At 39.1% G+C, this 27,693-nt stretch overlaps 1 protein-coding gene across 3 annotated transcripts in view; it reads right to left on the bottom strand.

Annotated features, from left to right (window-relative positions):
- itga7 (integrin, alpha 7) overlaps window positions 1-27,007 on the bottom strand; it is a 45,337-nt gene extending 18,330 nt beyond the window's left edge. For 2 of the 3 annotated variants that reach the window (XM_017692811.2, XM_017692813.2), the window contains exons 1-5: window positions 26,539-27,007; window positions 7,984-8,111; window positions 6,719-6,798; window positions 5,511-5,766; window positions 4,159-4,290 (exon numbers count right to left, since the gene is read on the bottom strand). In XM_017692811.2, the coding sequence (XP_017548300.1) occupies window positions 4,159-4,290; window positions 5,511-5,766; window positions 6,719-6,798; window positions 7,984-8,111; window positions 26,539-26,735 (793 nt within the window). In that variant the 5' untranslated portion in view covers window positions 26,736-27,007. Of the gene's footprint in view, window positions 1-2,440; window positions 2,546-4,158; window positions 4,291-5,510; window positions 5,767-6,718; window positions 6,799-7,983; window positions 8,112-26,538 lie in introns of all 3 variants that reach the window. The other variant, XM_017692812.2, reaches the window with a different exon arrangement.
- Between the last annotated feature and the right edge of the window lie 686 nt (window positions 27,008-27,693).

Here is a 27,693-nt window from a genome sequence, read left to right as displayed (position 1 = left end):
AGGTTAGTCATGCAGACTGACGGGAATCTGTTATTTTGGGTTTGAGAGAGGAGCTCAGGCAGATGGAGAGGCTCCAGGGTGGCAGGAGAGTAGACGTGCTTGCACATGCACATGCTGGCTACATATTTAGAAATAATATGGATTAATTAAATTAAATGATATTACTTCTGAATTTCGCATATTTGGGATGGAAATTTGTGTGGACAGATTTTCAAGTTCTGTATATGAGCCACACTGGGGTTTTATCTACTCATGCTTCAGCAGATTACTGTTTTATGAACATGCTAAAAGTAGTTATGTTAGTTATGGTGACGTATGAGAAAATAATGTTGTCTCACTTTTTGTATATTGTATTTAAGCTTCTTGTACATGAGGATACTTAACAAACTCTAATAACCTTTCAATGCACTAAAATGAAAGCAGAGCTTCTTCAAACTTCATTTCTGACCATAGTGACATTTATTACACTGGGCTGGAGCTGAAAAGTTATAATAACGTTAGTTATGATTAACTTAGGAAATATAAATCTAACTTTCCGAGTAAACTGCCACATCTGTTATCGTAACCCATCACTGCTGGTTTAAATGTACAGATAACAAGACCTCCTTCAGATCGCTCCGCTGGACCTCAAAGACCAGCCTTGACTTCCTTCTGCCACTCGCTGACCATTCCATCTCAGTCACACAGCACTGTAATATTAGAGATTATTCTAATATTCACCTCTTTCAAAACAACGCTTTCCTCAATATGACTAAATATATCACATATTTGTTGTCAGGCTGAATGTATTGGCTCAGTGTGAGCGTGGCTGTTAGATTACTGATGAAATTAGAATCAATAATGTGCAGTTTGACAAAAACAGGTTACTGCTGAAAATTCCACTGCATAATTTTTCCCATTCTTAATCTTGTTTAAGATTGTCAAAAGCTTGATTTAACATTTGAATAACTGAAATATCATAAAAACCAATGTGAATGAGTCGGCGTTTCCATCAACTCTGGACACGGAATTAAACTCTCTAAACCGTGCTTATTAAACACAACTGAGAAACACTAATATGAGAAAATGACTCAAGATCTGCTGCAGAACTTTATATCTGTTTACCATCTAAAGTCACTATCATGTGTTCTTTTTTGTAAAATAAATCATATTCATCTTTGTTGTACCCACTGCCTCCTTCCTGTTTCCTAGCAACAGCTAAATGAAAAATCATCACCTTATCAGTCATATGACTTTACTGGCTTTCATCATAATATATTGCATTTCTTTTTTAGCGACCAAAACATGATCCGCATCAAGTGAGTGTACAAACTTTTATATGAAGTTTGGAGATTTTATTTGTTTTTAATTAATTTGTCAAAATATGCATATCGGTTCATGGATGTCAACTCAGCTAGTGTTAATTACAAACCCTTTAAACCACCACGAGAAAACATTTCACAGCAAATCACATGCAGAGAGTAGACTACTCTCACCACACACTACATACTAAACACTACACTCTCACTACACTCTACACTGCACCCTACACACTACCCACTACACTCACACTACATACTACACACCACACACTACTCAAGCACTACATACAACACACTACACACATTCACTACACAACAAACTCAGACATCACACACAGACAATAAACACTACATTTATTCACTACACACTGCATAGCACACTACCCTGCCACTACACACCACAGCAGCGCCTGAGCTCACCCACTGTTGCTCCTCCAAGTACAGAGAGACATTTAAAACAACTACAATTATAGACTCAGATTTCTGATTTTTAATAGATATTTTACTGTTAAATATTACAGTTTATAAACTGTAAAGCTGCAGCTTATATGAGGATTAATCAGTGTAAGGCTGACTTTATAGCTTTTTGGATGAAGACATGATTACCAGATTGGAAACAGTTAGTGAAATTCACAGCATCACATTTAGAAATTATTTAAGAATTTTATTCAGCGCATTTAGTAGCAAGTAAATTATAAATCCTTGGATTCATGGTCTGTTTTAGCAGCTTTGATAATCTTCTGCTGTTACACAATGCACAGAAGCAGCTGTCTGCTTTTGTTGGTTCGCAATGTCCAGCTATTCCTGTCAGGCAGTTCTGAGCTCAGTGAAAAACAAAGCTCGCTGACTCTCTGGCGAAAGCTTGCTCAGTTAACGTAGCGGACTTAATTCAAAATGAAGATTATGTAAAATATTAGTTTAGTATATTTTTTAAATATTCTCTCGATGTTTCTCCAGAACAATTACTGTCCGTCTCTATTTCAAGCTATTAGTTGTCTCTCTACAAAGGAGAAGTTAGACTATGAAAGTTTGTAAAATCTACAGAAACACGAGAAAAACTACAGGTGAGGGAGAAGGTGAGCACTACAGCACAGCAGAAATACATGTCTGTCTGAAACATCTGTCTTTGGCCTACAAACCTAGGTAGCTATTCTGAGCTACGTCCTCAAACATGGGCCGCTGGGAGGGTTCCAGAGTTTTGTACACCAATGCATCCTCAATGGGACTGGCCATGAACAAGAGCCCTAAAGCCCGGTGCAGGAGTGGAAGGGGGGGGATGAAGGGTGGCAGGGTGACAGAGAAAAAAGAAAACAAAAATGTGCAGGTGTGAGAAAGACTGTGCTCTTAAAGTGGTTTCGATTGGCCAGCAGCAGGCAGGTGTCCACAACAACTGCCGCTGCTTACCAGAAGGACGACATGATACCACTGGAGACTGAACCGCCACGGCCTGCACTGAACACACGGCTGACATCACTTCCTGAGTCACCATTTTATAGGCAGTGTGTGCTTGATATCAAACAACTGACTGAAATTAAGGACTGGAGAACACACTGTATGTCCAAAAGTATCCAGACAGCCATTCTAATGAGCACATTAAACTACTCTAAGCATTGGGCTGTGGTGCAGTGGAACTGTGTTCTATGGAGTGATGGAGCTCCATCCAATACCTTTGTGATGAGATGGAGTGATCCAGATCTGGCCATCCAACATCAGTACCCAGGGGCGATTTAATGCCTTGACTTATACTTTATATATTCCCAGATTGATAACAAGTCTGCTCAATCAAATTTATTAAGGTGACATTTTAAGATAGTGAAGTTGTGATGGTCCGATAAATTTAGTATTTATGGTTATACGGAGGCTGAAATGAGCTTTGTGAAAATGTCAAAGCAAACATCTAACAACATATTTCAGGTAAGACATGAATGGCCCACTGTGGCAGTATTCTTTACCTACGGTTATTAGGTTAAGGTTTTTTAATTTGCTGTTTTGATTTTTGTCTGATTTTATCTTTCATATTGTCTTCGTTGGGTGTGTGTCTTTGGAAATTGTACCCACCAAATTGACCCACTTTTTTCACAAAAAATGCTTTCTGCTGAAACTGGTGGCTCAAACAGTAAACTGAAGCTTATTGAAGATTATAGCTTTCTTGGTGATATGGATGGTTTTACCAGGTAAACTGCTGGAGAAGCACTGCAACAGATTGCACCTATGAGATCAAGTGGAAGTTCATCTCTAGTTCACTGGAAAGACTTTGCCCAACTGTGGCTTTGAGTGGTTCAGTTCTGGGTCTAAGTTCGGTGAGGCTGGTAAAGTGTTGTATTTGCCATCTTGTTTGAATTTTCTGTTTCACCTTAAATGGTGTCGTTGTTGCATTCTGGCACTTCCAACTGCTGTACCATTTAAGACTGAACAGAAAATTTGAAAAAGAACTTGGCGGATAAGAAGTCAACAGCTTGGTTTAGGCTGTGTAGTAATGGAGAGATGATAAATGGCAGTGCTGGAAGTGGCTGACAATGTGCATACTTTCATTAAAAACAAAGGTTTTGAGTATTTGCATACCGTGTAAATAGACCCCAGATTCTAGAGCCCACAACCACACTCAGGTTAAGGCACCCCGTCAGTACCTGAACTTACTAATGCTCTCATGGCTGAATGCAGTTTTCAGAAGAAACGCTGTCTACAGACTCTCGAACTGTATTGTGCCGTACAGTGTCTTCACCGTAGTGAGGCTTGCTTAAATGAAGAGCTGAGAGTGAGGAGTGTTTATGCAGGTTTGAGTAAGCGGTTCAGTCTGTGGCTCCTGTGGTCCTCTTCCTGTGCCCACTACAGAGGGGTGGGCTCAGGTGGGTCGTACCCAGGTAGCTGTGGTATGGCACAGGAATCAACGTAGCATTTTGCCGTTTTTCATCTGCGATCTCGTAGGGGCCATCATCATAGAAACCCAAGTCCACCAGGGATTGGTTGAGGTGCTGGACTCGCATCTCTCCTGGAAGGAATGGAGGTGAAGACCAAACACAAAACACACACACACACTACCTGCACACTTTACAGGTAACGTGCTTTATCCTCAGAACACAAACCCTCAAAGAAACTCTTAATGTACAGTTCTGGATGTCGTGATCAGCAGAAACGTGTTTGGAGTCCCATTTTTTGCTACTGTAGTTTAGCACTTAACTTTGTTATCGTGATATAACAATATAATTAACTCATAACAAGAAAACAATTTTGTTATCTTGAGATCACACGCTTATTAATTTGTTATCTGAAGATAACAACCTTTGTTATCTTGAGATAACAAGATAAATAACTCATTATTTCAAAATAACAACTTTGTTATTGTGAGAAAACGAGATAATTAACATGTTATCTCAAGATAGCAATCAAGAAAATTCAGGGCTGGTTAAAAAATACTCATGGCTTTAGTCCATGCCAGGTGGTGCCCCTGATTGCTTTAAATAATGGACACCAAACACGTCTCATCTGATTGACTACGACTGAACTTTTCTTTTATTTGCACAACAGATTCAATAATTCTTATTTTCATTCCTTCTAATTCTATCTCACTGATTCTGCCTCTGTTTCTAAACACTACACTCCTAGCAACAAAGGTCCTAGATGGTACCAAAAATGGAGTTGTTTGGCTTGTAACAATACTGGAAGGCTTTTTGGTGCTATATAGGACCCTTTTCAAAATTGTTCTAATTAAAACCATATACAACACATTCTCCACAAATCTGAAGAAATATTTCACCATGCAGAGAACCACTTAATAATGGAAATGGTTCTTTAATTGTTCATGGTTCTATGGGGAAATATTTTATTTACTAAAGAACCTTTACAAAATCTTTTTTAAGTGTATATACCGCTCCATTAAAATCTTAATCTTAAAATTACAAATATTATCCCTACAGACTAGACCAGCCTAAACCAACCAAGGTATTAAGAGGGTCATGTAAAAATAAATTAAGACTCTTTTTCCTACTTAAGCTCACATAAGTGACCCTCAGGAGAAAAACACTAATAAGGGCAGTTAAGGCAAATGCAAAAGGTTTAATTCAGACAAAATTAACAGCATCAATTTCTGATTGATCAGGTTTACGTTCTTGATAATGACGTATTTCTGCAGCTCCTTGCATTTAAGACTGACCTCTGTCCGAACAGTAAAATCAGAGTTTGGCCTAAAACTCCCAGGTCCAGTTGTCGTACCTTTCCAGTTGTAGGTCCCCGGAGCCCCAAACAAGACATAGTTGTTGTCGGGAGTGAAGCTGGCGGCCAGGCCCTGCTGACAGAAGCCGAACTGCTCGTGACCCTGAGAACGTCCCTCACAGAACTTCCACTCTCCTCCATCCAGATCATCCCTCTCAGTCAGGTCCTCACTCAGCATGTAGCAGCGTCCAATCGGGTCTCGGGTTTCGGACGGCTGATTGACCCGCTGCCTCAGTTCATACAGGTGAGCACACGTCTGCAGGATCAGTCAGAACTTCATTTGATAAACTGTGTAAACTGTGCTTTATCATTTGTAGCTAAAGTGATATTGCAAAAGTCACAGACCCCCTTTATTTACTTAATTTTGAGGAATAAGGCAGAAAACACATTTAACAGAAAATTACCCAGAATCCTCACCAGATAAATCTAATATCAGCTGTTTGAATGTTCAGCGTGTCACTCTTCACCTTTATTCCAGCTTCCATTCTTTTCAGGAGAATCACCTTCAGTTTCTCAAAGAAATCTGCAGACACAGCTCCAAAGTTCAGTCTTAGAATTTGGTTGATCATTTTCTGAAGTAATTCCAACACATTCAGGGATGTTGAGGGCTGGACTCTGGGGTGGTCAGTCCATTGTTCAGCTTCTTTTTTTGATGTGTCCATCTCCTTTTCTCAGTGAGGTTCTTCCCTTTCAGACGTACAGCACTGAGTTTTCTTCTAACAGTGGAAGGAAGGACAGAAACACCTGTGGATGTTTTCAGATCTGAAGCAGCTTGATTTTCTTCTCTCTCTCAAAGTTGAAAGCTTTAAGTGCTGTTTATCTGATTGAGGCAGTTTTGGTGTCTACCAGGTCTTCCAGGTGGTTGTTAGGAGCCCCATTTACTCTGTAGCTTTTATTTCCTTCAGTTTTTGAAACTCACTTGTTTTCTATTTGATTTTCTCCTTCATTATGTGAGTGGATTATCTTATATCTAATCTCCTCACAGATCTCTCCTGTAGAATGTATTATTTTTACATAATGGTTGTTTTGACTAGAAATTAAATAAATGAAGGTGAGGTCTCTGACTTTTGCACAGCACTGTATCAGCTAATATAAGTGCATTTACAGGATAGAAGTTAGAGTCAGAATACATGGCGTGAATTACAAACAGCAGACAGGCTCCATGGAGACCATGCAGTGTGTAAAGCATGCACAGCATGAAGACTCACCACCACTTTCCCTCCGATCCCCTGACTCTTCACTGTGACCCCCAACCACTGGTTATCTTTACTCTCCCTCTCCAGACTCACTGCAGAAAAACAGCACAGCATCAGCACTTTAACCAGAGCAGTAACAAACTCCCTCTACTCTCTTCTGTAAACTTAAGTACTGTTTTAACAGATCAGTGTTTGTAAATGTGAATCATTTTGCTTCTACTCATGTTTATCAGAGAGTGATCTACTGTTTCTTTACTTCCGTTTTATAAATTAACATTTAGTTTTTAAAAATCTCAGTCACTGCAGACGCACAATCTCCACCATCCCTTCTTATTACCTTCATGTGTTAATGTTAATGATACAATATTGCAGTGATTGTGGTGAATAATGAGGAGACAGAGATGAACGTGTGTCTGTTTATTAGGAGAAATAACGTTAGTGCACTCGGCTAAAGCGTTTAGGAAATCTAGACTGAAACTGGGGAGCAGCAATGCTCTGATAAACAGCAGGGGGCGCTCTCACAATATTCACAACTTGCAGTTTACCACACTTTAATTTTGTTTGACATTTTTACATCAGTAAGAGCAGCTGTAACTCCCATTTTAACTTTAATTCGATTGTGTTTACATTTCAGCTGTGTCTGTATGGCCGGCTGCTAGAAATGACAGATATAACAGCTGATTGCCAGTTTTCATGAATTAATGAATCTTATCTTGACCTGTGAGATCTTATCTTAGTATTAAGGAGAGGAAGTTTCAGTAATATGGCTGCTGTTCTGCTTTACTGTCACTCTTCACACTCTGGAGCATGAATGTTGTATTTTAAACCAAAAAGTGAAGAACAGAACAGAATTCAGTTTCTATACAACTTCTTATTCAGATGTTCAGTTCCACCTTAAACAGTGCAGCTGGTACATTCTGGAATGCACATTCAGAATATACCAGCTGCACCACTTACGGTGGAACAGAACAGTGTGAATATGAGGGTAGTTTCTTCTGCTGGATCTTCTAAGAAGTTTCACTGCAGCCCTGTAAGTTATTCAGTACTCAAGCAATCTTTTTAGCTGTAGGTTGCCTAGTGATGCTCCCCTCTCTGTACTGTAACTGTGTCTCTTATGGATGAAAGCTGTGAAACAGAGCCTGTTTGTGTCTGTTGTGTATAATGTGTATAATGTCTGTTTTCGGTTAATTAGCAAGCTCTCTCAGGTGTAAATAATCAATATAATCAACATAATAGATCAATTGTTAAGCACAGTGATGAATGACTGGCACTCTCACCATCTCCGTCAATGTCCACTCTCTCACAGTCGTACTCCTCCGCTGTGATTGGACAGCGATATAAAGCTCCAGGGTGACTGTTCCTTAGAGTGCCCAAGCCTCTGGCCCGAGGAGCCCCGACCAGCAGCCTGAAAGAATGTAAAGAACCAGAGAGAGTTCTGCTTATTCACAATAAGTATAAATCCGCTAACATCGCTAGTGAAATCCATGCTTGCTGTCAGATGTCATCAAAAATATCAGTATATCAATGCATATGAATTCAAGGGGTGTTGGGTGTTCCTGGAGCGTGAGGATTGACTGATTACAATGATATTGCCATTTATAGAATGCTATTTATTATTAAGGAGTACCCAGTGATGCCGTGCTGCCCTTTACACCAAATATACCACCCCATTTGCAAAAAAGTTGGGATGCTGTGCAAAATGTAAATAAAAACATAATGCAATGATGTGCAAATCATTTAAACCCTATATTCCATTGAAAATAGTACAAAGACAACATATCAAATGTTAAAACTGAGAAATGTTATTGTTTTTTGAAAAATAAAGGTCCTTTTAAAATTTGATGCCAACAAGATGTCTCAAAAAAGTTGGGTCAGGGACAACACAAGGCTGGTAAAGTTGTGTAATGCTAAAAAAAACACTTGGTGGTTAATTGGCAACAGGTCAGTAACATGACTGGGTATAAACAGGCATCCCATGTAGTCTTTCAGAAGTAAAGATGAGGAGGGGTTCACCACTCTGTGAAAGACTGTGTGGGTAAATAGTGCAGTGATTCAAGAATAACTTTTCACAATGTAAAATAGAACAGAGCTTGGGGATTTCATTATCTATGGTACATAATATCATTAAATGATTTAGAGAATCTGGAGAAATCTCTGAATGCAAGGGACAAGGCCAAAAACCAGTATTTGCTGGCCATGATTTGGACCCTCAGACACTGCATTTAAAACAGACACAATTCTGTAGTGGAAGTCACTGCATGGGCTCAGAAACACTTCTTAAAACCACTGTCTATGAAAACATTGCATCGCTTCATTCACAAATGCAAGTTAACACTAAAATGCAATAAAGAAACCGTATATAAACAGGATCCAGAAATGCTGCCACCTTCTCTGGGCCCAAGCTCATGTAAGACCACTTGTTATCAGTCCACAGTTCAAAAGCCAGTATTCATGATGGTATAGGGGTGCATTAGTGCACATGGCATGGGTAATGTGCACATCTGTGAAGGCACCATTAATGCTAAACAATATATACATGTTTTGGCAAGATATGCTGCCATCCAAACTATGTCTTTTTCAGGAAAGGCCTTGCTCATTTCACCAAGACAATGAAAAACCACATTCTGCATGCATTAAAACAGCATTGCTTCGTCGCTACAGCAATTGTTCTCCTCAGTTCCCAATTGCTTTCAGAATTCTGTTGAAAGAAGAGGTGATGAAACATGCCCCGTCATAACTTTTTTGGAATATGTTGCTGGCATCAAATTCAAAATTGGCATATATTTTTCAAAAAAACAATAACATTTCTCAGTTTTAACATGATATGTTGCCTTTGTAGTATTTTCATGTAAATATAGAGTTTTCATGATTTGTATATCTTTGCATTCTGTTTTTATTTACATTCTGCACAGTGTCCCAACATGTAATAACATTTACACCAAATATACTATGCCAAATATTTTAAAGGTCATGTCATGGTCAGACCTTCCCACCAGAGGACCATCTCCCATTATTCAAGCCCTAATCAATCTACATGATCAATATCATCTGAATCAGATCAGTAATCAGAGAGGATTAATGTGATTCTGCATTAATCAGTGATATGTAATGATGTACATGATTTGTACATGTTTGTCATTTTCTGGCTATTTTTCTCTTATTGTAAACAAAATGAAATGTAAAACTGGTGTTGATGATGAAACAGGCAGTTTGATTTGCTTTGAGTTTAACCTGAACTTAAACCTGTTCACTTTTAAAGTCCTGTTGATGAGTGAGACTGTTAATTATGGTAATTATGGAACTCCACTGTAGTTTCTGTAATATTAAAAGCCTGCCTCTTTATAATAAATCTCAGAAAGATTACACATTATTAAATCTGTAATAAAGGCCTGTTGCTGATCCTCTCGCTGCACTCTGTGCGCTTCCCTCCAATTCTTTATAGCAGAGAGCGTGGGGGAAACGGGGTATTTTTACATTTCATGGCATGGCTGCTGATATTTTTGGGTGGAGGCACTGCTCCCTGCCATATTTGGACTGGCTGGTCCTGGAGGGCTATTTTAAAGTCCCACCGTTGAGCAACAATTCTGGTTACGGCACTTTCTGGGGCTCGAGGAGAGAACAAAGTAACAGTGGAGAGACAGAGAGGAAGAGAGGTGATAAAGGAAACTTGCACTCAGAGAGAGTTACGTGTCTGTACAGCATCTGAGACACACAGGAAGAACGAGAACCGAATCTGCTGCTGTTAGAACATCACTCAGCTCCTCGGTTCTATCAGATCACACATGAACCAGAGCTCGACTCCAACTAAAGATAAATTTAAAAAGTGAGTGAGTAACAGGTCAGCCAGGCTCCCTCAGCGAGAGCGGAGAGGGAGGTGTGATGTGATGTTTACAGTGTTGGAAAGGTCCTGTCTCACCCTCAGCTATTACTGTGTGATTAAAGTTAATTAAAGTTATTAAAGTGAGACAGATAGACAGACAGACAGTAGCAGAGGGAGGAAGTTATCTGTTATCACTCTGACGTGCATTCCTGTTAAACCTGCAGTGAAGTCACACATTCAGTGTAGACATGATTCAGTGTACAGTACAGTAATGTATAATATAGTGTTAAATGTAATGTATAATATATTGTATATACACAATACATAATATAATGTACAACATAATGTATTATATAATGTGTAGTACAATGTATAATATTGTGTATAACATAATGTGACTTCATAAACAAAATATAGCCCCAAGTAAATATGTGATTTTGTTATTATTAATAACTATTATTAATTATTATTCATACTATCTATAAAAGCCTTTTGTAAAGAAAATGCAGACTGTGCAGTTTAAGCAGGTGCCAGAGGGTCATGAGGGGGCTGTTTACTATGGTATTTTAGGTGGTTCCTAGGTGTTGCTAGGCAGTTGCTATGGTATCTGTGATGGTTAGTAGGGTGTTGCTAGGTCACTGCTATAATATCCCACATGGTTAATAGGGTGCTGCTAATGGACTGCTAATGAACATCCTGATTTAAGCTGTGTGCCTCTCATTCATTCCACTGGTGAAAAGATGATTTTTTTAACAAAGATTACACAAAAATGGTTCATCCAATCAGAAAGCTGTTTACAAGCAATCCCTTCCAGATCAGACTGAACAATCTAGAGTTGGAACATTATTGATATCTTGACCGTGAGATGAGTGAGTGGACAAAAATCCAGAAGAAGAAGAATATTTGATGAATAACAACGTTACATTTTGCTTTGTCATGTGCAATCACTAACTGATATTAAACCAGATATTAATGGGTACCTTTAGTTAGAGAGCGTAACTGTGCTACATTCTTTTGCATTTTTTATTGTGACTTTCTATACATTCTCTGATCAGTCTTTTATTTTATTTTTCAATTTTTAAAAGTTAAGATTTTCTGTTTTAAAGACTAAACCCCCTTCTGATGGTTGGAAGAAAACTTGTGGTAGATTTAGGCTGTTTGAAATTTAGTTAGTTAGTTAGTTAGTTTCTTTATTTGTCTCCCAAAGGAGAAATTTTTCTTGGAATGAGGGCATACTGCACTACAACAAAAGAACAGACAGACATACAAAATTTCATGAAATGTGTTAGTGTTAACTGGGGAAGACTGAAGGAAAGCAAATAGATAATATTACTGCTAGGAAACAATAACAACAAGCTAAAACTAAAGTTAGCAAGTTAGCTGCCTTGCTGTCTCATCTCAGTTTGGCTCCTTTTCTCTGGCTGAAAGAATGAAAACTCGTCTATTTTGTGGACATTTTGACGGAATCAATGTTTCCTCTATGAATTTGTTTGACCAAGGTAAGAATTACACTAGTGCTGCCTTGGTTGTATTTATAACCCTGTAGCTAAGTGGCTAGGCAAGCAGTCAGGATTAGGTGACATCACAGGGATTCCCAATGGTTGTATATTATATTTTCTGGGTATTGTGGTGTTAGAACATGAAAATGGTAGAGAATGATCATTCTCTCAAACTGATGCAGTGGAGGGATAAGGCTGCACTAAAGAATATACAGAATAACACAAAAAATAGCATGTAATTATAGGCTGGAATGATCTTTTGATGACAGTTCTAAATGATTTATGGTACATTTACAATGTTCAGTAGTCAGTCCACAGAAATCTGCGGTCACTCTCTGCTGCTTTGGTCACTGTGAGGTTCCTCAGTGTCTGCGTATCTCTGCAGGGTTCTGCTCCCACTGACCTTCCAGCAGCTGCTGTTGTGACTGTATTGTTTCAGCTCTGTTCTGACTCAGTGAACAGACACGCGGTAGTGAAGGAGACAAATGCACGACCTTTGTGACCTCTTCCTCACTTATTCACGATTTTACCTCCACCGCTCTCCTTTCCTCAGCTTCTGTCTCTCTTTGCCCCTGAAGTTACCACTCACATCTTCACCCACACCCTCACCCACACCTTCACCCACATCTTCACCCACACCTTCACCCACACCATCGCCAACACCTTCACCCACACCTTCACCCACATCTTCACCCACACTATGCATCTTTTTTTTTTTTTTGAAGAACGCCCCCTCATCTCTCACTCTCTCAGTCTCTAATGCTGGTCTCTCATTCCTCTGTCTGTGTTCAATCATGTGTGCATCAGTGATTGTTGTGTGGAAAGTACGGAGTTGTGGAATCTGTCCTTTTGAACTCCAGAACAGCCTGCAGCAGAACACTCAGAACACTCAGAACACCCAGTAAACCCAGAACACTCAGAACACCCAGAACATTCAGCAAAGCCAGTAAATCCAGTACACCAAGCAAACCCAATACACAGAACGCCCAGTAAACCAGATCACTCAGAACTATCAGAACACACAGAACACCCAGTACACCCAGCAAACCCAGAACACGCAGAATGCCCAGTAATCCCAGCAAACCCCGTACACCCAGCAAACTTAGAACACCCAGAACACCCAATACACCCAGCAAACTCAGATCCAGTTTAACATATTTTGGTTCAATCATTTTAAACAAATCTGATTAAGATTTTAATGTTCATAATGAGGCACATTAATATAGCCATGTCATTTACAGTGTTGTCTAATTTTGGTCATTAATACATCACAAATATTCAATAATCTGCCTCTGTCTCTGCTGCAGAAGACACTGTAAAACATTCATAGGCTAAAAAAATTAGTTTCATGGTATAGAGTGTTCAGGGTGAATGTGAAGGAACTTCAGTCTGACTGCTGTAAATCTGTACAGTTGACATTTCTCTGGGACACGAGGAGACACTTTACTGGAACCTGTTTAACTATGTTAAAGAGCCTCGACTGAGGAGCTCTGATTTAGCTTTAGAGTGACACCTCACTCTGTGCGTGTGTTTATACAGGTGTGTTTAGGCAGGTGTGGCAGGGGAGCCAGTTTCCTGTAACTGGAGGGGTCATTTTTTTAGAGGTTTAGGAGCCCATAGCATGTTCAGCCACCTGTTCAGGTGGGTTCTGGATAACAGCAGAGATCAGCTCTACAGTAAATACCCACATTGCGGGTTTTGGGAATGTGTGAGTCAGTTTGTGGGGGGTGAGGGAGTGAGAGGTGTACTGTGTTGGGGGTGCTGTACTGGTATGACTCACACATCCAGGTTCACTGATGGAAGTGGGTTTGGCTTAAAGCAGAAACTGATATGAACTGTTAATTTATATTTCAGTCAGCAGAGACCTAAGGAGGAAGAGAGAGCAGAGAACAGAGGAAGATCTGAGACACTGAGGAAGATCTTGATTAGTGCCTATATCTCAGCTCTGTACTGAACACAACCTGCCTGAATTTCATTTGTTGAATGTCGGTTCTTCACATGTTCCCCGCACGGTCAACCCCCCACTCCAATGACCCCTCCTCCACCAACCCCCCACCACAGTCTCCTTTTGTCCGAGTCCCCTCCCCCTGCTCACACTCAGCCATGGCCTTCAGCTCCTCCCTCCATCTTCTCTCATTCTGCATCTGGATCTGTGTTATCAGATCAGTTTGCAGTGATACAATACTGAGGTGCTGTGGAGGTTATTGTGGAGCTGTGAGATCTCAGCAGAAGATCAGCTCAGTGTTGGAGGAGCCGTCACACAACACATCAGCCTGTCAGCATTAAATCAGGTCTTTCAGATCTAGTGTAGAAATGACATCTGTCTCCGCTTCACTGAACACGTTTAATTTCCGTTCATGTTATTCCTCAGTTCTGTTATCACATTTATTAATTGTGTAAGGAAAATAATTTAACTGATCAAAGCTGAACATTCATTAATTTATTGTGTTACAAATGATAGTTTTAAAGCTGCACATACATAAACTGAAAGAACCATCAGTACAGAGTAAGGAGAAATAAAAACAGGATCAAATATGGTCAGTGTTCGCTGCTGCGTTTTTCACACCATGCGAACATCACACATCACACATCACATGACTAAAAAAGAAGGTCCAGCTCAATGTTTAGGCCTCAAATAATCTCAAAATCAGTATCATACAGATGGAGACATGATGACTATAGTAGACAATTCACTCACATCAGAAGATGCATTCTTCACTAAGTTTAGACTAAGTTCTCTTTAAATTTTCTTTCAATCATCAGATTTTTCCTCTCAGGGAAGAAGCACAACTCACACCACAGAATTATTTGTGCGCAGTTACACATTTCCATCAGAAATCCTCCAAACCCCCAAATCTTACACAGTGCAGCTTTAAAGAAGCAGACACATGAATAGGAACAAACTTTATCGATATTCTAATCAAACAGATCAATAATAAGAATCATTAAGCAGAGATGGAAAATACTTGACTAGTTGTATTCAGTTGTACTGAATTGTTCCTGTATCTTAGAGTAATTTTGTAAAGGTTGTACTGTACTGGAGTGCTATTGGAAATGAAAACATATGAATTCACTTAATGAAATTTCCATGCGAAAAAGTACATGCTTTTCACTGGAAATCACATTTCCATTTAGTTGAGGACTGTCCACAGTGGGAATTTTCAACCCTCAGCTCACACACAAAACCACCTTATCACCAAGAAACCTCAATACCAAAACCACCAAGATAACATATTTGATTTAGACTTTTACAGTTTACTTTTAACAAATCTCAAATTCTAGGAGTTTTTTTCTTTTTCTCATCAGTGAAGTTGTGCATTTTTAAAAGTAAATAATCATCTGGAGACCTGCTCCCTTCCAAAAAGGACTTAAAAATAAAAGGCTGCAGTATTGCAGATCTGACTGATCAGACAGACTAAATCTGTGCTTTGTTCACATTAAACACAACAGCAACAAACTAACTAAATAAAAAAATGAACAGACAAAATTAAAAAAATAAAACAAACTGACTAAATACTCTGACTAAATAAAAAAACAAGTAACTTAGTTAAAAAAAGAAGAAATTAACTGACTAATAAACTGACCCTACACTAACAGCTTTATTTATTCACCAAGGAGGAAACAGCTGAGCTACATCCAACAATTATTCACACCAAAAACTGTACTGGAATGCAGAGAGAGAAAGAGAGAGAGAGAGTGGGCGAGTGGAAAAAGAATGAGAAATCAACAAAGGAGTTAGACAGACAGTGACAGCTGACACGCATTACAGAGTGAATCAGTCATCCAGAGTGAATTCTCACAGGATTCACAGAAGAACATCCACACATCAGGAGTCACTGAGGAACTGGGGATCTAAAAAACTGAGGAACTGAGGATCTGATGATCTGGGGAACTGAGGAACTGATGATCTGAGGAGCTGAAGAGCTGAGGAGCTGAATGACAGTCTGACTGAACACTACAACTGAGCACTCACTGCTACAAATAAACTGTACTGATTAGGTTTTCTCTTACTTTCTGACTTATTAGTCTTCTGACCCTCCCTACAGAGTTTAGTGGGTAGAGTCACTCAACATGGCCAAGAACCAATAACAAAGAACCAATAACTAATAACCAGTAACCAGTAGTCAGAGGTTTTTATACAACACTTTTTACAGCAGCTGTTTTTATAAAGCAGCTTTACAGAAAATCACCAAGGGCAACAGTGGCAAGAAAAACTCCCTCAAAGTGCGAGGAAGAAACATTGAGAAGAACCACGACACCAAAAGGGGAACCCATCCTTCTCTTGTCCACACCTAGACAGCAGAACAACTGCATACTTCAAAAGGAATGATAGTCCCTTTGTCAGGTCCAATTTTGTTGGTTCTTCTAAATTAATATGGATATTTTTCTAAGAAGAGTTCTGAGTGGGTGTTCTTCCATCACACAAAATACAGTAACCTTTAGAAACTGACAACTGGAGCTGTATTTGTTCTACTGTCCATTGGTACTGAAGGGTCTCAGTGGAATTTGATGCTCAAGATTGGTACCAATAGCACATAACTGTCAAACTAATCATGCAAATTAGATACTGTTGGTTCCACTTTTTCCTGTACTTGTGTTTCAATGTGTGAAAAACTACCTAAAAGAGCAGAACATAAGATCATGTTTGGGGTTAAAGCACCTATGAAGGGGTCTACTTTTCTGCAGGTGCTCTTGAAAATGTAGAGCTGAACCAAAACAAGTGGTGGTGTTGAGGTTTCCAGAGAGATGCTATTGTCAATCACTGTGCCCTCCAACATGCCCACACAGCTCACAGAGTTTTTGAAGCATTTATCATCCATACATTGTTACAAATACCAATATATATATATATATATATATATATATATATATATATATATATATATATATATATATATATATATATATATATATGTATATATACAGAACCTTTCATACACAGTGGTGATTCAAATTAGACAGGAAAATAACAGCATTAGATAATAATACAGCTTATAACACTCCTGAGATCCAGCACCTCATAAGACGAGCCTAAGAAGTAATGCAGTAGTGATTATACTTGGGTCATTTCCAGCTCCCTGAGTGAGGAAGAGCAGCAAAACCTTCTAACCTCTAAACTGAACATCAGCGCTTGGGATAGCAAACTTTTAGACCCTCCAAACAGCTAATAATATTTAAGAGAACATTTGGATGTTAAAGATAAAGATAAAAGATATATAATTAAATACCAAATAAAATAAAATAAGCGACAAAAAGAAATAAAAATGGTTATTAAGACACAATGCAGTGCTAAACAACAGGCAAAAGAAAACAAGAACGTTTTCAGTCTGGTCTTGAAAGTGGCTACACTAGCAGTTCCAGCAGTTGGCAGCATAGTGACTGATTGCCGTCTCACACTGTTTGGTTCTTATTGTGGGTTTTACTTAGTAACCAGTCCTGAGTGATCACAGAGGCCTGTGTATTTCCAGTAGATCAGATACATTTACTATCAAAAACAAAAAGATAGACATTTGAAACCATGTTTGCTGGTTTTAATTTAGCAATTTAGCATAACATATATGACACATTCACCATCATCTGTGGATGAAGTAAGTGTTTATATATATATATATATATATATATATATATATATATATGTGTGTGTGTGTGTGTGTCGGGGAGTCGTTTGGGGGGTCAGTGTGGAATACACCACTCAGCGCACTCTTAACAGACTATTTCTGCAACCTGACGTCCGTGTGTGTGTGTGCGCGTGTAAGTGTCTGAGAGCAGATGCAGCCTGTTTAATGTAAATACACACTAAGATATATAATAACTGATACACACAGATGCTTCATATTCAGGCTGATATGTGCTTAAATACCTGCAGTGGGAGTGAATTCTGTACTTCAATAAATCTGATGTGAGGAGAATTTAAATTAGCACATACCCCCTGCCCCCCGCTCTTTCTCTCCCCCCTTCCCTCTCACATTCTCTCTCCTGCTCTCTCTCTCTGTTTCTCCCCATTCACACTGGGACCTTATATAAAGAAAATTCTACAGTGAGAAGGTGAGAGAGTGAGAGAGCGAGAGAGAGAGAGAGAGAGAGAGGGTGAGTAAGTGAGAAGGTGAGAGAATGAGAGAGCGAGAGAGAGAGAGAGAGGGTGAGTAAGTGAGAGGGTGAGCGAGTGCGCTAATGTGAGTGAGTGAGAGACCGAGTGAGTGCACACACGGTGAGGGAGAAGAAATAATGAATTGGTATGGGGGGGTCTGGGGCATTGGTGGGCTGGGGGTCACAGTCATTGTCAGCTTTTTTGTGAGATTTCTTGTGTGATTTTGATGTAAATGAGCTCTCCGTGTGTTTGAGTCTATTCAGACTGAACTCTACAGCTCACTGAACTCTAACACACAACTAATGACCCTGAACCCACTGAGAGACGCTCCACATGACATTCACACAACTTTAATCTGATTAAACTGAAAAATATATAAATATTAATTTTTAAGCTTCAGTATTATCACACAGCATATCAAATTGCTCCTGGCAGAGCAGCTACAGAGCAGCAGGATTCATCAAAGGCACAGTGACCATTAGCATTTTCTTTTTACATTAACACTGTCACAGTTCAGCTTCTTTTCCTCTGTTCCACTGTAAATTGTGCAGCATTACATTCCACCTGTACAGTAATAACAATAAGACATAATGTAATTGCTGCAGTTTTTAAAGTGGAACAAAATTTTAAAGAAGCTGGAAAAACTAAACTAACTGCAGCTTTATGATGTGAAAGCTGGTGTAATATGTAAACAAAACAGGAGATGTATTGATCGGACAGCACGGCTTGTACATCAGGAGATGAAGCGTGTGTGATCTATGGATCAATATTAATAATACATTCAAAATCCTGATCTTGCAGAACTTCAAGACAGAATTAATTAAAACACACAAAAAAGTATTTGAACAACCTCGTCATTTAGAGGATGCAGAGACATTTGGGGGAAAATGGACATGAGACAAAGCGATTATTTACACTACAGTTACTTATCAAACGTCATCACTATTTCAGTAACTCCTCTAAACAGAATGATTATTTCCAATAACTTTGTGAACCTTCTTGCTGTAGTACAGTAACTCCTCTGAACAGAACGTATAGGCAGTGGGAGATGGCAGGGAGGCCCTTGGTGGCCTAGGCCCTTTTAACAGAACAGGGTCCTCTGGGATTCTCTGCTCTCCCAACTGCTACTGCGACCCTAACTGGACTAAGCGGTTAATGATGATGATGATAACTTATCAAACCTCTTTGCTGCATTACAGTAACTCCTCTGAATAGAACGATTATTTATGCTACAGTAACTTATCAAACCTCCTTGCTGTATTACAGTAACGCCTCTGAACAGAACATTTATTTACTGTAACTTTTAGCAAACCTCCTCGCTGTATTACAGTAACTCCTATGAACAGAACATTTATTTACTGTAACTTTTAGCAAACCTCCTCGCTGTATTACAGTAACTCCTATGAACAGAACATTTATTTATTGTAACTTAGCAAACCTCCTCACTGTATTACAGTAACTCCTCTGAACAGAACATTTATTTACTGTAACTTAGCAAACCTCCTCACTGTATTACAGTAACTCCTCTGAACAGAACATTTATTTATTGTAACTTAGCAAACCTCCTTGCTGTATTACAGTGACGGCTCTGAACAGAACATTTATTTACTGTAACTTAGCAAACCTCCTCACTGTAGTACAGTAACTTCTCTGAAAAGAATGATTATTTACGCTACAGTAACTTATCAAACCTCCTCACTACATTACAGTAACTCCTCTGAACAGAATGATTATTTACAGTAACTTATCAAACCTCTTCACTGTATTACAGTAACTCCTGTGAACAGAATTAGTTACACAGCTGTATAGATGTTTATATCAGTCTATAAACTTCTGTAAATATAATAGGTTTTGTAGTATCTACTCAGATCTGTATGTACAGATGTTCACACTTCTCTTTAACTTTCTTTATTATTCTTTATTCGTTCTTCTATTTATCTGTTTGTACTTGTTTCTTAGTTAAATCCTTGTTCAGGTTTGTCTGTTCAGTGTGTTGATGTCATATAAGTGACTCACCAAGACTGATTACTTGTGTGTATAACATACTTGGTGAAATAAATTGGTTACAATTATATAAAAAATAAAATCCTTGAATTTACAACAATATAAGGTTTACATGAAACGTTATTTTATATATGAAACAGCTACTGACTTTAATCAACCTATGGTGTAGCTGTAAGGCGCTGGAACATCACCTCTCTTTAGAACAGCACTGTACAGAAATTCAGCTCTGGCATTACTATAAACACACACACACACACACACACACACACACACACACACACACACTAATTGACTATTCATAGTATTTTATTGCTATTGTCATTAAGAAGAGCATATCTCCATGTTGGTAGGCGAGCTGTACCTCTGACTGTGTTCTAATAGAGCTTGTCTCATCACTGTTACTGCAGTTGCAGCCCTGCAGGTGGATAAACCCAAACAAAACAGACAGAATGACCACAAACAATGTAAAAAGATATGTTGATGCTTTAGATGCATCTTCAGAAAACACTATGAGAAGATTAGCTAGATTGGTGGATCCATATGACCTGCACATCTCCAGATTTAATTAATTTACCTCCATTAATGCTTAATCAACAAACCCCTCAATTAATAAACCCCTCAAACTTCCTCTTGGAGGTGTCTGATGAGCAGCTAATGAGCAGCGCAGCAGAGCAACTGTTGAACATGCATCCCAAACCACACACTTCTGTACTTCGCCTACTACACTAATGAGTGTGCTTCTAATGGGATATGCACTATTTTTACAAACTATTCAGTAAACTAGTGTGCGATTTGGGACGGGGTGCTTGTAACACAGCGGGAAATCTCAGCTGTTTAAATTTCAGCTTTCATTTTTTTATCACTTACAGCAACAAATGAAATAAAATCAGGACAGTACAATCAAATATATCAGTAAATATGATTTAAAAATGAGATTTAAAAAGCTATTAAACATTTGTTTTACTGCCTTTGCTGGATCAGTTAGGGCTTTATCTCATTACACACAGACACAGCACTGCCAAATAAACCTGAAGATGCTCCAAAGTTGTTCCAAAATGTTGGGAGTGTAACAGCGTAACAGTATCTGAATGCTATTTATTCAGCCACTCTAGGGCTCAGAACTGACCTGTAGGTCTGCACACACTTTAACTGTTTTAGTGTGTTTTAGTATCACTGACCCCGCACCCATTTCCCGTGTCCCTGCCCCCGGTGCATATGTTTGAGAGAGACAGAGCTGAACACACCTCTAACGTAGATCTCTGCAGGAATGTTGATCTAAACGCGTCTCTTGTCGCTGCAGCAAGACAAGTTCAGGGTTTATTTTTGATCATTTCGGGCTGGAAGTGAACCTGTTTTCAGTCCTAAATGTCCAGGTCACATTCCCATGGATCTGTTTACAGCATTAAACCTCTAGAGAGAGAGAGACAGATAGAGACAGAGAGCAATACAGAGAATACACCAAAGCTGTGGGCTACTGTAACCTGGCGCCTTCTTAAAGAGGAGCGAATAGAGGAGTGAATCGGATCAGTGAGCTCCTCTCGCTCCAGGCTACACACTCACAGTTCACCGTCAGGAAGCAGAGCAGCAGCCGACACTGAGGGGTTTGTGTGAATCAGTTCTTCAGTTACACTTCTTCAAAGTTCTCTCTCTTTAATGTGACACTGAGATTGGATATCAGTGAGGTTACGGTTAGCATGGCCTGATTCCTGTAGTGGCATCTCTGAGGAGCTCCAGAGGTCATTACCAACAAAAATGAGTCATTTCTAACTGACCAATCATGCTGTAGCTCAGGCGTGAGTCAAAACATGACACACGACAGATGGACTGTACAGTACAGTGTCGGTCAGATCACTTTACATCCACAACAGTTTTAATGTACAGTCACTGAAAGACAACATGACTCATCTATGAAATCATCAGAGCCCATTAGTGAATTAAACACCTCTTTACCATCACAGCACTTCAGCAGGAGAAGCTTCAGAGCATCTTCAGTGAAACACACAGCACTTCAGATAAAACATTCATCACCTTAGATCAGATCAGTATTTACAGTTACCATCCAATACCTGCTTTATTTGATCAATACTTAATTATGTATTGAGAGCAGAGAGAAGATCAGGGACCAAACCTGTCATCTCCTAACTGTGATCTAACTCTGTTCTAAATCTGATCTTTTAATTGTGTTCTGTGATCTTCTAACTGTGATCTTCTGTGTTCTTCTAACTGTGATCTTCTAACTGTGTTCTTCTAACTGTGATCTAAACTGTGGTTTTGCTGTATTTATGTTTTTTCGAATATTCTAAGCATTAAAATAACATTTACTGCTCAGATAAAGATTCAAACTATTTTCATTCATCAATGCTAAAGACGTTTGCCCAGCATTGTATATGTAATGACTTACTGTGTGTAAGTATAGGTATGATACAGTATAGTACAGTACAGTAGGACACTGCAATATAGTGTCATACTGTACATATGTTATGAAACACTGTGATGTGTGTCATTTGTTTTATTGTTTGCTTGTAGTAAACCGTAAGTGAATGTAAATACAGTACAAAGTCTAACTGTGGTGTTCCTGTGGTCAGTTTGAGTGGGGTCAGTCTGAGTGGGGTCAGTCTGAGTGGTCAGTGTGAGTGGTGTCAGTCTGAGTGGCTGTGTCTCTGTGAGATTAAGATTAACTGTAATAGAGGTACATTTATGCATTTGTTTTGGACATGTGACCTTATAAAAACTTTCTGGAAGGGGGTTCATTCTGTAATCCAAGAAGTCACCGGTAAACAATTTTTGCTGACTCCTTCTTTCTGTTTCTTTAATCATGCTCCAGATATTTCTTTTGACACGTATACCAAATCTCTGCTGATAATTCTTTTATTTTTGGCGAAAAAATGTATTTTGCTGAGGTGGTCCACCCCCCAGGTCCCTACAGTTGACATGTGGATAACACAGATTTCTGTTCTTATTCCTCTTGAGAAGCTGACTCATGACCTCAACCACAATTCTGACAAGTTCCAGAGGATTTGGGAACCATTACTTTCCTTTTTACAGAAAACATAATTCATCACTTATCCCTGGAACAGGAGGACTGGCTGCCCGTTTATTTTACTTATTTCATATATGTTACTTATTTACCTGTCTCCTGCACTTTTGTTGATCATTTCATTATTCCCATGTGTGCATGTATACATGTTTGTGTGATTATGCAGAGATATTTATTGCAGCGCTCATTGTTTGTTTGTTTTGGGTGGGATTTTATTTATTTTATTATCATTATTATTATTACTGTTTATTTTTGTGTTTTGTAATTTCAAAAAGCCAATAAAAAATTATAAAAAAAAAAAAGATTAACTGTAATGATCTTTTCTTCTCTAATACATCATCAATACTGTAGTTATTTTATTCCTTTATTATCTGTTACTCCGGTGAGTGGGTGTAGTGCAGATGATAGTTCAGTGAAATCAGAAGCTCTGATTGATCAGGCAGATGGTATGAGACGAGGAGCTGAGCTAATTCTGACATCATCATTTATTCATGATCTGAACTATCAGTCCTTACAGGAACTGATCAATATCAGCCTAGTGACACCACACACACACCCACACACACACACCCACACACACACACACACACACACACACACACACACCCACACACACACACACACACACACACACACACACACATGCACACACACACACACACACACACACACACACACACACACACATGCACACACACACACACATACACACACCTCACTGATATCTCTCTCTCTCGCTCTCTCTCTCAGCCTATAAATATATATATATATATATATATATATATATATATATATATATATATATATATATATATATATATATATACATATATATATATATATATACATACAGTGCTGTGAAAAAGTATTTACCCTTCCATAATTTCTTCTGTATTTTTTTCATATTTGTCACATTTGAAAGTTTCAGATCATCAAACTACTTTTAATATTAGACAGTGATAACCCAATTAAACACAAAATGCTGTTTTTAAATGATGATTTCATTTGTTGAAGGAAAATGCTGTTCAGCTCTACCTGACCTTGTGTGAAAAAAGTAATTGCCCGCTTAGCTACTAAATCAACCAGTTAACCAAATTCAAATGACTATTGGGTTTAATTTTACTGCCACGCCCAGTCATGATCACTGCCTAAACATCACTTAAATAGAGCCTGTGTGGCAGTGTGAAGCAGCTAGAAGGACTCGAAAAGCAACACATGATGCCACATTCTAAAAAGATTCAAATACAGATGTAAAACAAACTTCACTGAAATGTTTAAGTCTATAAAGGGTTACAAAGCCATTGTTAAGGTTCTGGGACTCCAGAGAACCACAGTGAGAGCCTTTATTCACAAATGGAGAAAACTTGGAACAGTGGTGAACTTGGAACCTTGTCAGGAGTGACTGGCCTACCAAAATTTCACCAAGGACTGATTGATGACTCATCCAGGAGGTCATAAAAGAGCCCAGATGACCAATTAATGAACTGCAGGCCTCACTCGCCTAAGCTAAGGTCATATTCTGTGGACTGATGAGACAAAGGTGGAATTTTTTGGAAGGCATGGGTCCCATTACATCTGCTGTAAAGCTAACACTGCATTCCACCATAAGAACATCATACCAACAGTCAAACATGGTGGTGGCAGTATGATGGTCTGGGACTGCTTTGCTTCTGCAGGACCTGGATGACTTGTCAAAATTGATGGAATTCTGCTCTCTATCAGAAAATCCGGAAGGAGAACATTCACCCACCAGCTCAAGTTAAGGTGGGTTGTTCAGCAGGACAATAAAACAAAGCACACAAGCAAGTCCACCTCTAAATGGCTCAGAAGAAACTACATGAAGGTTTTGCAGTTGCCGAGTCAAAGTCCTGAGTTCCCATTGAGATGCTATGGTGTGACCTTAAACAGGCAGTTCATGCTCTAAAACCCTCCAATATAACAATTCTTCAAAGAAGAGTGGTCCAGGATTCCTCCATAGTGATGTAAAAGACTCATCGCTAGTTATTGCAAATGTTTAATTGCAATTGTTGCTGCCAAGTATATATATGTATATATACACAATGACATTTCTCGTATATATCCTTCTCTCTCTCTCTCTCTCTCTCTCTCTCTCTCTCTGTCTCTCTCTCTCACTCTGCATAATTGGTATTTATGTAGTCAGTGCAGGTGTTCAGTTTTGTAGAAGTGCTGATTATCAGTCACTCAGAAAATTATCAAGACAGAATTTATCACAATAACAATAACGTCTTGATATCGTTCAGCTCTGACAGAATTACACCAGCAGCAACTGTTTATCATTCACTCCTGTCCTACAGCACTGCAGCCAATCAGAGCTCTGCGTCAGTCTGAAGTGCAGTTCAGTCAGAAACGCTCCCTCACTGTTACCCCCCACACATACACCCTGCTGATTCAGCGCCGCACTTTCACCCTCAGTAAATCATTGCATACTGGAGTGCACTTCTCCCACACACGTGCAGACAGAGTGCATAACCATAATGAAATGCCTTCATCCAGAGCACTTCACTCAGTCACCCAGTCACTCAGTACTGAAACACCTCAGAGGAGGAGACACAGCAGCTCTGACATCTGCCTGAGATCCCCACCGTCAGAACTAAACCACATCTCCAAAATCAGACAGGAGGAAGATAAACATCCTTAACTCACAAAGGAAGTTAAAGGAACAAGATTATTTTCATTATTTTCTGATGTAAATATTTTTTTATTTTTAACTGACCATTTTTGTCAGTTTGTTTATCAAGAAAAATTTAACCAAATGTAAAGACAAACTGTAGCTTAAAATTCATGCAAAAAGTAAAACATTATGAAAATGGCGATACAAGGCTGAGCGAACCTCATATCTCCAAAATGGTAGCTTTACAGGAGAAGGAAAAAACCTACTTTTGGAACTAGTCTTTTTTCCAAGTGATTTGGATTACTTCTTTTAGTCCATTCATCATGAAATTTAAAGACAATGTTAAGTGTAAAAAAGTATTTTCAAATTATGTCAAAAATTATGAAAAATTGCAAAAATAAAGATATGAGACTTTATTCTGATAACAGCAGTATATATATATATATATATATATATATATATATATATATATATATATATATATATGTATATTACAGAAAATTTGCAGTTGAGTTTCCACATATGGACTATTTGTACTGAGAAGTGAACAGTACCTTTTAAAAACTGTAACCTTTAACTGTTTAGATAGATAGATAGATAGATAGATAGATAGATAGATAGATAGATAGATAGATAGATAGATAGATAGATAGATAGATATCAACACAAAATATATGTAAGCGTAATGTATTTACTTATCCCCGCGACCCTGAGGGAGAAGCGGCTTAGAAAATGTGTGTGTATTTACTTACCAGCTCTTCGGCTGTGGTGAGAGCTGCTGATGTAGAGCAAGAGAGAAGCCGAAGAAGCTGCCCAGCTCTCCCTCCTTGTTCAGAGTGTCTGTGGTGTCCAGATTAAAAGCTGAGATCGGCACAGAGAAGATGACCAGCAGCAGGCCGGTCAGTCCTGCCCAGCGGCCCACCACACTGCTCCGGCACTCCAGATCCATAACACAGTCCACACACTGATGTAGGTGTTCCGGAACAGATATGTGTTCCCTGAAGAACTAACAGAACAGCAAATACTCTAATAGAGCAAACCAAACCGACATGAGCGGCTCTCAGCCCTGTTCTCTCTCTCTCCCTCTCTCCTTCTCTCGCTCTGCTGACAGTCAGTGTGGTGTGTGAGCGTGACCGTGGTGGGCTAATGTGTGTTAGTGTGTGTGGGGGGTGAGAGTCTGCAGCGTCCCCCCGTGTGTCCCCCCTCGCTCTGAGACACACACATAGAGGACAAGTGCTTTGAATAGCCTGCTCCTCCCCCCCTTTCTCTCTCTCTCTCTCTCTCTCTCTCTCTCTCTCCCTCTCTCTCAGCTGACACCAACACTCAGGGGATGCCTGCCAAAATACCAGGCAAGGTTGTCGGGATACTTGGACACAACTGAATAGAAAAAAGAAATGCAAACCAAAGGGTGCAGGGTTTATACCTGTGAAACGGCCAGTATAATACATTTTCTTGTACTGGTTACATGTTTGTGAGGTTTTTATGAATCAAAAACTGTTATATTGTATTTGTACATTACTATTTTCCAGGCTCCCTTTATCCCTTCCAGTTGAGGGCTTTAAATCAAGACTGTGAATCCAGTGTCTCGTCCTGGATTTCTTGGTCACTGGCAGTTAACTGAACTGCTGCTGTGAGTGACTGGCTGCCTGCTGTCATACCTTCCAGCAACTGCAAAATCCAGGACTGGAAATATGGACTCAAAGCACAAATACAAAAAAAACCCCTGCAATTAGAGTTAAACAGCTTTATTATCGTGCCTCTTCGATGAATATATGTAAACAACCTCTGTTCTCAATGGCTGTCCTAAATTGTTCACGAAAAATAAAGTGTGAATAGTTTGGGCTAAACAGGCAGACAGACAGAAAGATAGACAGACTGACAAACAGCCAGACACATAGACATCTCTC

This window comes from Pygocentrus nattereri, chromosome 21 (genome assembly GCF_015220715.1).
Source record: "Pygocentrus nattereri isolate fPygNat1 chromosome 21, fPygNat1.pri, whole genome shotgun sequence".
Taxonomy (NCBI): Eukaryota; Metazoa; Chordata; class Actinopteri; order Characiformes; family Serrasalmidae; genus Pygocentrus; species Pygocentrus nattereri.
The sequence above is the reverse complement of the archived record's forward strand: the minus strand, read 5'-3'. Positions and strand labels throughout refer to the sequence as shown.